Source organism: Carassius auratus, chromosome 17, assembly GCF_003368295.1.
Source record: "Carassius auratus strain Wakin chromosome 17, ASM336829v1, whole genome shotgun sequence".
Lineage (NCBI taxonomy): Eukaryota > Metazoa > Chordata > Actinopteri > Cypriniformes > Cyprinidae > Carassius > Carassius auratus.
In genome coordinates, this window is record NC_039259.1 from 8,467,373 (window position 1) to 8,479,613 (window position 12,241).

At 38.3% G+C, this 12,241-nt stretch overlaps 1 protein-coding gene across 7 annotated transcripts in view; it reads right to left on the minus strand.

The window, feature by feature from the left end:
- birc6 (baculoviral IAP repeat containing 6) overlaps positions 1-12,241 on the minus strand; it is an 89,015-nt gene that overhangs the window by 35,457 nt on the left and 41,317 nt on the right. For all 7 annotated transcript variants that reach the window (XM_026285579.1, XM_026285577.1, XM_026285576.1 and 4 more), the window contains exons 57-63: positions 10,648-10,777; positions 9,137-9,268; positions 8,868-9,029; positions 8,225-8,398; positions 4,212-4,408; positions 3,714-4,014; positions 2,120-2,337 (exon numbers count right to left, since the gene is read on the minus strand). In XM_026285579.1, the coding sequence (XP_026141364.1) occupies positions 2,120-2,337; positions 3,714-4,014; positions 4,212-4,408; positions 8,225-8,398; positions 8,868-9,029; positions 9,137-9,268; positions 10,648-10,777 (1,314 nt within the window). The remainder of the gene's footprint in view (positions 1-2,119; positions 2,338-3,713; positions 4,015-4,211; positions 4,409-8,224; positions 8,399-8,867; positions 9,030-9,136; positions 9,269-10,647; positions 10,778-12,241) is intronic.

Sequence of the window (12,241 nt, forward strand, 5' to 3'; positions counted from 1 at the left end):
CTATGCTCAGTACGGCTGCATTTCTTTAATAAAAAATCTAAGTTAAAATAGAAATATTATGAAACAGTATTACAATTTGACAGTTTGTGCTTTAATATATTTTAAAATGTAATTTATTTCTGTTATGGCAAACAGAATTTTTAACAGCCATTATCCCAAACTTAAGTATCACAATCTTTCAGAAATCATTCTAATATGCTGATTTGATTGATTAGGTTGAAAACAGCAGTGCTGCTAAATTCTTTTTCAGGATTCCCTTTTCTTTTCTTTCTTTTTTTTTTTTAAATCAAAAGAACGGTATTTATTTGAAATATAATTTTTTGTAACTACAAATGTCTTTACTGTCAGTTTTGATCAATGTAAAACATCTGTGCTAAATAAAAGTAGTAAATAATTATAATAAAAAAAAAATCCTTTAAGCTACTTCCAAATGAAAGAGATTGAAAGACAGGAAAGGAAGACGCAGTTTCTAGACTTTGTGTTCCACACACACTTTGTCACTCTGCTTTTTGACATTGATTGTTCCAGACGTGACGCCCTGCTGAAATTTACTGCTTGCTTTAAAGACAGACAGCATGTCACAACATTATGAGGGGAAAACAATGAGGTCAGAAGCTGTGCATCAGCTGAATAATAGGCTAGTAGCACGGTAAAAAGAAGAGTGGTGCATTTCCCATAATCCCATCTTGTGTAATTTACTTAAGAACATTTGATATTTATTGGAGGGAGCATGGAAGAAAACAGAGGAATGGTTGCAGGCTGGACTCAAACCAGCTTGAGTATCACAACTGAGTATCTTGATAGTGAAAATACTGAAGGACGGACAAATAGGAGAGTGAAAGAGAGCGCAGAATAAATATGCACTGACCGCAGTGCTCTTCTTCGGCTGAGAGCGAGCGGGTTTAATATTTGCTCTGCCAATACTTCTGCTGCCCCAAGGACGCCCATTATGATTCTGACAGACCACTGGCCACTGTTCAAATCCTGAGCCCTGAACCCACCCCTCATCAAACTATAAATCCACACACAGACACACCACCCTGCACAGAGTATCATTACATGCTTTTTTTCCACTTTAAACACAGGAATTTAAAAAATAGATTTTAATAAAACCTGTCTGTGAGGGCTGAATATTGATTTTGATGAAAGTCATTGCTTTGGTATTGGGGGTCTGATGATGATGGTCGTTTTTCTTCATTATTTTCTCATTAGGATTGTGCTGCAGTTGTCCTTTGTGAAGACGCTTTCATTTCAGCTGCGTGAAAATGCCCATAATCATGTAATGACTAAAAGAGCTGTCCAGCTCCTCTCTATACCTTCAGTTTTAGAACTACTGTACACTACACCTGAATGAGTTACACACACACACACACACACACACCTCTCATTAAGTCAAGGGCTCTGAATAAAGAGCCCTTCAGCAGTCTGTAAAGAGTGGCTATCACAGTCATTAATAAAATGACATATCTCAGTCTGAGAAACATCTCCATTAAGGTCTTTATAGGAGTGTCTTTTCCTTCCCCTGCACACACTCACGAATGATCAGAACACAGCCGTTACATACCTTTTTTTATCATTATATTTTCCCCTGAAGTCCACTTATAATTTTAGTCTGGATCATTGAAACCGATCAGTCAGGTTGTGAATGAATTATTCAGACTGGTTATGTGAACTGAATCAATGAAAATATTTAACTCAAAAGAACGACTCGCTCACAAATCAGGCATTAGTATTTTCACTTTCATGAAGAATAAGAGGAATATTATATACAAGTAATTACTTTATTGTGGTCTGTTACTAACACAAGGAACATATAGAATTATAAAATTTTTGTTTTCAGAGAATGAATGAAGTTCTTATGGCTTTGGAACGACATGAGGGTGAGTAATTAATGACAGAAATTTTATTTTTGGGTAAACTAACTCCTTAAATTCTTCTTCAGATTCATTTAAATCTGTGCACAAGTGTAGTTCATACAATCTTTAGTCGACTGTGTGACAATCGAATACTTTGATATGTAAATTTGCGTGGTTACATTCTACTGTTCTCATGGTTGTCACAAGAAAGATGATTGTTGTGGACCAAATGTCACATATTCGGTGTGTGGGTTAACACTGACCTCACTGGAGTTGGCACTGCCGTTGGGCACTCTGGGAGCGTGATGGCTGAGGGCAGATAGGCAGGCCAGGATGAGGTGGATCGCACCGATCTCAAGAGCCATACGCCTCAACAGCAGCCCGTCATCCGTGGTAAGGGGAGTTGAGCTGAACAAAGACCGGAGCACGTGAAAGGGCAACGTGGGCAGAACATTAGCAGAGGGAGACTGCAGGATGTGACCTTGAAAAAGAAAGACAGATGGAGAGAATGGGAAGAGTCTCTAGATGAGAAAAACCTGATTTAAACAATCAAAATCTCATTTTCTCTAGGACTCAATAACAAACTTATTCAGCCCACCAATACATCAAGAAATCAGATGACCAATCAACATTCCAGACTGACAGAAATACACAGTGGACAGCCAATCCAGGCTCAATTAAACCAATCGATGAAGCAACCACACAGTAACCCAATCAATGCTTCCTGTAGGGCAGTGTGTATCTGTCTGTAGGGTATAACGGCCATTACAGAAGTTTGATTCTCAGCTAAAGGTTTGTTTGAAATAGTAGAAGTGGTTATGATAGGATTTATGATGGATAATAGAGTAATGGATCAGTTCTGCATATATGCAGTAGTTCTATTTGAGCCGCTTCACTTGTCTGACAGAGTAATGGCTGCTATAAATTCAGCTTCGCCATCACAGGAATACATTATTTTTAAATAGATTGTAACTGTAAATTACAATAATATTTTAATATTACTAAATTTTACTGTATTTTTTGATCAAACAAATGCAGCCTTGGTGACCATAAGGGACTTCGTTTAAAAATTATAGAAAAAAAAAACAAAAAAAATTTTGAACAACACTGTACAAGTGCAAGTATTCTTTTTTTTTTTTTTTTAATGCATGCACATGTAGTGGTACATGTAGACTTTCAAAGTATAGTTCATCTGAGGTGTATGCAAATAAAGACCGTCAACACATGATCTTTAGAACACTTCATCTTTGTCCAGTGTCTGCGCAAAAGTTATGACTGATAAAAACATCTTTGCAGTCTTGCAATCTCATAACCTTCTCACACAAGTGCATCTTTTGTTGTTAGTCTCCGATATTGTTGTTCAGGTTGTCAGCCAGTGTCAATCTGAGCCAGTGTTGCCACCTTGTGGAACAACTGATTAGTGCATAACCAAGTCAATGCGCATGCGGGATCTATGTGTACAAAGGAAAAAAAAAACGGATGGTGCTAATATTCTGGTGCTGAAATATGCATCATACACACTCCACACACTTTATCTTTTAGTAACAGCCTGTTTAATATGAGAGAAGAGTCTAAAGGTGTCTGGGACAATGACTTAAGCGGTTGACACAGATATGCAGGGGTTGCTGATGAGGGAATCAAAAAAACAGCATTCCACATCAGTCTGATCTGTTTCAATCAATAATCTCTCTCTCAAACACACAGACAGGGCTAATGGATGCATGAACAACACAGTGAATATGAATTAGTCAATGATATTGCCAAAAAAAACCTGGATTCACTTTATATAAACAAAATTGATTGCTAAATTGTAAACAAATTCAAAAGTGGTGCTTCTTGTACTTAAGTGGTACTTACTTCCTTCTCCATCGTCTGTGACGCCCAGCACCAGTCTGAGCAGACACTGCGCATGTTTCCTCTCCTTTAGCAGAACCTCAGCATATCCCGGCAGCCGCAGAAACAGGCCAAACGCCGCCAGTGAATGTGCAGGGATAGGCGACATGGTCTGAACGGAGGATTTGATGGGCGGAGGCTCAGCCGCGATGGTCTCGGGCGCCTCGTAAACAAGCTCTCCAGACTGCTCGATGGTGACCCACTCAAACTGATCGCTGTCCTTTGGCTTCTCCTGTGTAGTGGACGGCACCACTGGGGCACTGACCTGCACAGAACGATCCGGACAAATGGACTCAGAGGGCACGCAAATGAACAGAAATGCTGACTAACCCGAGTTCACTGTCACCGGGCGAGCGCGTAAAGGCTTATGAAGCAGAAATGGAGAGAAATATATATTTTAAACAATGACCTATGTGGGACGATTTGATTTTGTAAAGAGAGCAAGCTTGCAGATATACTGACCTGCTGGATAACATCGGGGTACAGCATGGGAAGTCTCTCTGCGATGAGCGCCAAGCCGCCTATACCTGCGAAAACCTGCAAGGGGGACTGGATAGGGTTGGTCTCTAAAAGGGTGTCATCTACTGCAGCATCCAAACCTTCGTCACCCGGGGTCATTGGTTCATCATCCGGACAGCCGCTTAGCATCTCACAGTGATCTACAGGAAAAGAGCAGAAAGGAAACGCATCATTCAATCTGTCGTCAATAAAATCTTAAAACGTCTAGCTGTAAATAAAGTGGTCTCAATTGTTCACATCATAAACCATGACGTCCAACAGAGCAGTACTGCACAAGAGCTCATATCTGTTCTCATAAATCAGATTTTTCCTGTAAATCAGTTTTTTTCTTTACTGAGATTGAGGATCAGAGCGAGAGAATGAAGAGAAAGTCACAGGAAATATGGGCTGTTAAATATTTGTGTACACTCCGAATTGAAATGAATCCACACTCAAACGCAAACCTGCTTTACAGTTTACGGCTGACGTAATTTCTCAAGTTAAGACAATTACATTTCTTTACAGAGACCCAAATACAGCCGAAAATAAAACAAAAAGGGTTTAATGCTTAAAAGCTCCTACTACAATTCTTAGTAAACATCAAATACTACATTATCCTTTGAAAGCTTTGAGTTATTTCATTTTATTTTTAAGAAATAAATTATTATTGAGCACTGAATTAGCATATTAATGTCATGTGACACTGAAGAATGGAATAATGGCTGGAGAAATTCAACTTTGCCATCACAGGAATATTTTTTTTTCACTTTATTAAAATACAAAAAAAGTTTTCTTGAATCTTAATATTTCAAAACATACTGCTTTACTGTATTTTTGATTAAATAAATGCACCGTTGTTGAAGATAAGAGTCTTCTTTAAAAACAATCTAAAAACGGACTCCAACAGAGGACATTAGTCTGCTCAGTCCCGTCCCGTTCTGAAGGACAACAACAGAACAAGTGTGAGACTGAGAAAGAACAAGTATTTACAGACTACTCATGAATTTAAGCTTCGGGGACAGTTCAAGTCTTTTTTTCTTTTAAACTCTTGTTGTTATTTCAGTTAGTTGGTTGGGAATCAGACATCTTTGTCTATTTGATGTTGAGATCAGTGCAAGGAAAACAGCAGATGAATATAAAACCCGAAGCCAAAAGCTCTTGCTGGAGAGATGAACAAAGCAGCTGTGAAATACTCTAACACCACAACTGCCAAAGGGAAATCAGTAGGGCATATTTGATCTTAGTCTGTAACAGACCAGAAAGCCTCAGAAAACCTACTTTGCAAGTCTGGCGTCTGTGTCCATGAACAAACTTATTGCCAACAGGTTGATAGCAAGTCAGAGAAACAAGCAGCAATGGTTTAGAACACCACCTGTGGTTGGAGTGTCTTCCACCAAAGAGAGATGGATGGACTCCAGGCAGAGAGGAGAGAATTAGCCCTGGACCGGTGAGCATCCTTTCAGCTCCTCGACAGAGGGGTGCAAGATGAAAGTGTGTGGAAAGAAGCAGAGTTGGGTACGCCAACAGTGATTTGACTCTGCTAAGATGGCCAATTAGCCGGAGGGCGGGGTGAGTCCCCCAGGCACCATCACTAAACTGAAAACTTCTGATGCCAGACTCTACGGGCTGCTCAAATCCAGGCTGCTCCAAGACTCCTTACTGAGCCAAACAAACAAACCAACGCTGCGTGCTCAGGAAAAGCCAGTGAAGCGAAGTAAACAAATAGTGCCAGATCTTCAGCTCCAGATGAAAATTCAACAGTTTGAGAGCTCAGAGTTCAGACCCGTATAATACCCTGCGTCTCGACAAGGCACGACATGGCAACTTTGCATTGTCAAATCACTTCTGTACTCAATGAAAGCACAATACTGTTACACTGCCACTACATCAGACTGTTGGAACCAGAAAAAAATAGTGAATTTAAATAAATATTAAATATATATAAAGTATCTCACGCGCATTATATATACATATGCATTTTATACATATTATATATTTTCTGGCCTGCTAATTTAAAACATACCGTTTTAATTGCATGTATGTGCAGCTGTAGAAATACAAACCAGTATTAACATTTTTTTATACATTTTAAAAACAAGAATTTTAAAATGGTAACAGCTAATGTAACAATAACAGTGGAAACCTGGAAATTGCAAGCTCAATTGTCAAGCTGTTTTTGTTTAACTAGTAAAACTTTTAAATTTTCCTTCAAAATACAAGGAAAGATGGATTTTGGATGAAACTACCAATCCCCCTATTTTTATGTGCATTTTGGATTATCACATAACCCCTCCCCCTCCCCCCAAAAACAACAAAAAAACAATTGTGTGCATAAAAAATGTATGCGCATAATTGAGTTGGATAAACTTTTTATCTGATAAGTAACATTTTTCATGAACTACGATGGAAATAAATTTACAGAATAAATTCCACCATGCGCATTGAAAAAAGAATGTAACTTTGCACTATACTGATTTACCAGCGGACCGAACTCGTTCACATCATCGATATGTTTTGGTCATTTTGAAATGCCTGAGAAAAGTCTGTCAAAATATTTCTGTATAATTACTATCTTACATGACTGTGTTCCCAAACAGCAGGCATCCACCTCTAAAGGCAATGACCGCATTTATTGTTTTACGTTTGCTCTCTCTGAAGCGCAAGTAATTTATTACAAATTGAAATTATTATATTCAATGGCTTCTCTTAGTTTTCTTAGATATTTAGTGCCAGTTTATCAGAAAGTGACGATTTCGTTATCTTTGATTCGAGGATGGAAACGGTGCTTTATTCGCAAATGTTTTATGCGTTTTTCCAGTTTTGCGCATAATTTCAATTCGCATCTTTGGATGGAAACAAAGCTAGTGATGTAAAATCCTAGTGACTGATTTGGATTGTTGCATATCTTTTGTCATTGCCGATTCGGAAAAAGCCTCAGATTATCACGGGTTGTCGTCAGATTCCTCTCTTGACGTTTTGTCGTGCCTGATTAGGACACTGGCAGGACACTTTCCCGTCACAGGTGACATCCAGAACTCTGTCTGTGTTAGCACATTCACCTGAGCTGACATCATCAGCTTTAACAGGAACTCTGTATATATGTGTGTGTATGAACATTTGCTCATTCCAACAGGGCAGAATCAATCAAGAATATTGGCAATCTGCTGGGGAGGCAGCTGTCATTGTCAGGACGGGGGCGTCTTTTTTTGATCCCTTAAAGAGCATGAACACATCATTGACAGAGCAAAGCAAAATCGTTTGACATCTGACGGTCCAGGACACTAGGGGGGAATATGTGTGGGCACACACGCAAGCACAAACACACAAGGCCAATCAGGATATTTTACCCTAGGCTGCCAGAAAACGGGATATGTAGGAGAGGGAAGTTAAAACTACAGAAGAACCTCGGATGGGAACACCGACTGAGTATCACGAAACAACGGCAAGAAATCACTTTCTGCCGAGTTCTTAATGAATGGCTCTTAAGAGCCTGTTCTTTTTAGTGCATCAAAAACACACAGTGTTTATTCTGATTCCCAAATGAATGATTCTTATGAGCAGGTTCTTTAGACTAACAGTTTTTCACTTGCTGGTTTGAATAAGTCAGCCCTGTACAATTTACAACAATAGCAGAGTGAATTTCTTTCATTGGCAAGAAAAATTGACATTGTATCCGTAACATACCCAAAAGAGTCAAAGTGGAATCAAATTAAATGAAAAACAGCATCAAATCTAACTGAACTGATTTCATAATATTGTGACCAATGCTATTTTTATATTATTAATACTCTGAATTAGCTTGCTACATTTTCATCTTTTAATAATTTTGTTTGTAATTTTTTACATATTTCAGTTATTTGCAAAGGAGGCATTTCAAATTTTCTAAGTTTTATAAGCACTAATATTTCTATTTTATTTCAGCCTAATTTACATTAATGAAAACTATGTACGTGTCTATGCTTGAGATATCTGCATACCTTTCTCGGTACGGAGTCTTTTGAAGGAATCGGTCTTGGAGAGGCCAGGGTCTGAGATGACCTTTGACCCCAGTTTGACCGTCAGGTCAATGGAGCGGTATCCCTGAGGAAGTTTACGCTCGTACAGCAGTGTCAGCAGCTGAGCTAAGGTCATCTCCGGTGGCAATGGCTGACCTGGGGAGAAAATAATTCCAACCAGAGTTTATTACAACATTTCCAACTGATTAATAAATCACTTTTTTAATCAGATATGTGCCTTTTTTTTTTTTTTACCAAATGAGAGACAAGTGAGATTCACTTTGGTTGTTCCATTTCTATTTTGTGACATTAGTGAAGCAAGAATCAAACACTTTTGAAGTACTGAAAGGCTTTTTATATGGGACAGAATGAGACAACGAGAGATCAGAGAGATAGAATGAAGCTTTGAAATTGACATTCATCAGACTCTATGCATCTTTGAATAAATGCAGTGAGGTGAAGTGGCAGGCAGACAGGGACAGGCACTGAGGTGACCTTTACTCTCATCCTAATCTGTATGGAAGAGAAAAGGGTGGGAGATGAGGGGGAACGCAAAGAGTACAGAGTGGGCGAGAGGACCGGACAGAATGTGAGCGCGTGACAGAACAAGAGTGTGTGTTTGTACCCGGCAGTAGTTTGTGACAGAGGTGGAAGACAGGCACGCTGATGGTTTTGGCAGACGGATCGACTCCTGAGGAAGCTGCCAGCTTGTCACTGAGGACTCGCCCTCGTCGGGACGGGGGACGGGGAGGAGTGGACAAGGCCCTCTTCGACTGAGACTTCAGACCTGAAACAAAGCATGAAGAAGAGATGCCACTTGGGGAAACTAAATAAAAGGTATTTGATTAGATTGATAACTTCAAGGGAATATATAAAAACGGGGATAAACAGCACCTGAGGCAACAACAACACTGTAGTTGTCTTGAAAACCATTATCGGCCTTCATCTTTTCTTTTTCCTCATGGTTTTTCTTCTCTTTATCCTCTTTCTGTTCATTGATCAGTTTGGCCGTGATGCTGGGCGTGTCTAAAAAAAATGCAAGATCTTTGAATGTTATTTCACAGTGTGTGCATGTGTGTATGCATTCTTCAATCAATCTAAAAATACATTTCCCTTTAGAGGCATATGCATCGATGTACATGTCAGCTTAACTGATAATCTGAATTATTAATGGTAAAGATGTAATATCCCTGAGAAGACACACCAATTCATAGCGATACCAACATGCTACACTTCCTGTGTGGGTCTTCCATCAGTGGAAGCGATGTGAGCATGAGAACTGCTCAGAGACAGGACATCCTATATATAATGTGACTTTTGCCGTCTTCTGAGAAAACGAAGACTATATCTGCCATGCTCAAGGTCTCTGGAGACAAGCCATTCATCACAAACACATGCTGATGGCCATGCCACACGGTAGATCCAGACCTGCTTTGTGCATCAGAACTTGAAGGTCTGAAGACGTGGCAAAAGCAGGATCTAATAGATCTCAGAGACTACTGCAGTTCTTATTATCATCAACGTTTAAAACCTTTTCAGGATACTTTGATGAACAGCATTATTTCTAACAGGAATCTTTCAATATAAATGACTTTCTCGATTAACATAATGCCTCTTTGCTGATTAAAAGTATTAAAAGGATACTCCACCCTAAAATGAAAATTGTCAGTAATCACTTAACACCCTCATTTTGTCATTCCAAACCTGTAAAAGCTCTGTTAATCTTTTGAACACAATTTAAGATATTTTGGATGAAAACCTGGAGGCTTAGTAAATAACAGTGTCAAGGTCCATAAAAGGTATAAAAAATCATCGTCAGAATACTCCATCTGCAATCAGATGTGCGATCTGGGTTATATGAAGTGACATGAAGACTTTTTGTAAGCGAAGAAAACAAAAATAACGACTTTATTCAATAATTCCTGTCAACGGTCTCCTCTGTCACTCCCTATCACCGTACTGCATTTGCTCTTCTGTGTCATCAGCCACACAAGGACGTGATGTTTCTATGTGTATTTAGCTTTGATTTGAAATAAAGCCGCGCATTCTTGTGGCGCGGAGGACACAGAAGAGCATATGCAGCACGTGATATGGAGTTACACAGAGGAGACCGTTGAAGAATTACTGAATAAAATAATAATTTTCTGATGGCAGATGGAGTATTCTGATTCTGACAACTTTTCATAACTTTTATGGACATTGACACTTATTTACTCTGCAGTCTATGGGACAGTCTCAAGCCTCCAGGTTTTCAGAAAACAATCAGAGCTTTTATGAGTTTGGAACGACATGGGGGTAAATGATTAATGACAAAATTTTCATTTTGGGGTGGAGCAACACTTTAACTTCTTTAAGATTACAAATCCCAATCTCTAGAATGGTAGTGTAACACAATATCCTCATACCCGAGACGCGGTCCAATACTTCAGACAGTGTGGTTGAGATGGGCAGATGCAGTTTGCGAAACTTGTGCCCTGCTCCGTACATGGGGTGCTGGATCACATGACTGGTGGCATTGATGCGCCCTTTATACAGCTAAAGCATAGAAAGACAGAAAAACAAAAACAGATGATCTTAAAATGTTAGATCTTCAATTCATCATGAAAATGCACCTATAGAATAATTTCTGCATTGATTTCTTCATTTAATTTCCAGTTCAAGCTATTAATCACACGTTATCATAAAAAAAAAAGAAAAAGTGATTTATGTCGCATCCGCATACATTGTGAACAATCTGTATTTTAAAGTTATTTTAAATTAGGGATGCAATGATACCATTTTTTCAGAAACGATCCGATACCTATAATTTCTGAGTTTCTGCTGATACTGATCCAATCCGATACCAGCACAGTTTTTTTATATTCAATGTAGAATTTCAGTATTGGAGCCGATACCGATCCTGAGTATCGGATCGGTGCATACCTATTTAAAATTGCCTTAAATTTAATTTGACTGTGTAGTGATAATGATCATGATGTCAGTTTTTCTAACACTACAGCTATAGGGAAAATGGGCATGGGCAATCCAGACAAGTTAATTTCCCTTGAAGGTGGACTAAAAGGTAGTGATCAACCGATATATCGCATTTTTTAAATATCGGCATCAGCCGATAATTTTTTCTGCTCTGTCCATGTGTTTGAGGGTTTTATTTGACGACATGCCAGAATTTTATTTTGACGGAGCTAAAAACAGCAGCGCCTGAGTAAACAGTGCTCACATTCTCTCTCATTGTTAACAGTTCTGTCTAATATGGATAGAAGTCTGTCTAATAATCCGATAGAACAGTTAAAAAAAAATTATTAAATTGTATACAAAGTTATTTCAACTATTGCTTTTAGACATAACAGCATGATTTTCTGTAAAGCTGCTCTGGAAAGGACACAAAAAGCATTATACAAATAAATTATGGCATTAATAATATAGAAATTATACTATTGTTCAATACATATAATGTGAATATATATTTTTTGATGCTAATCTTGCTTTTATATTATTAGTAATAGAAAGGCAAACATTAAAAATACTTTCTGGTTTGCCGTCAGCATTAAGCAAATACACATTCATATCATTACAACATATCTTTAAATGACTAATGCATATTTAATTTCACAAACCATGAAAAACTTAGTCGAATCCAGCGGTGAGATCTGCATGATCGCGTGTTCTCTGTGTGACGGTTGGTCTGTGTTAATTGAATGCTTTTAACTTTAAAAATGTGATTTCAAATTATGCATTTGCCCACCATCATATTGATGTAATTTTCTCTGTGTGCTGTAAGTAAAATTAGTGTTACCCTGGCTTTATTTGAAAAATATGATTCCTAATGCACACAAACTTCCCAGAATAATGAGTGCCCTGTTAGTTACAGTGTTTAATTCTTATTTAATGATATTTCCATTAAATATTTATTTATTTGTGAAAAATTATATCGGCTTTGTATCGGCCCCCCCACTTTCCAAGATCGTCAGTCGTTGACCACTACTTAAAGGTATATCAAAA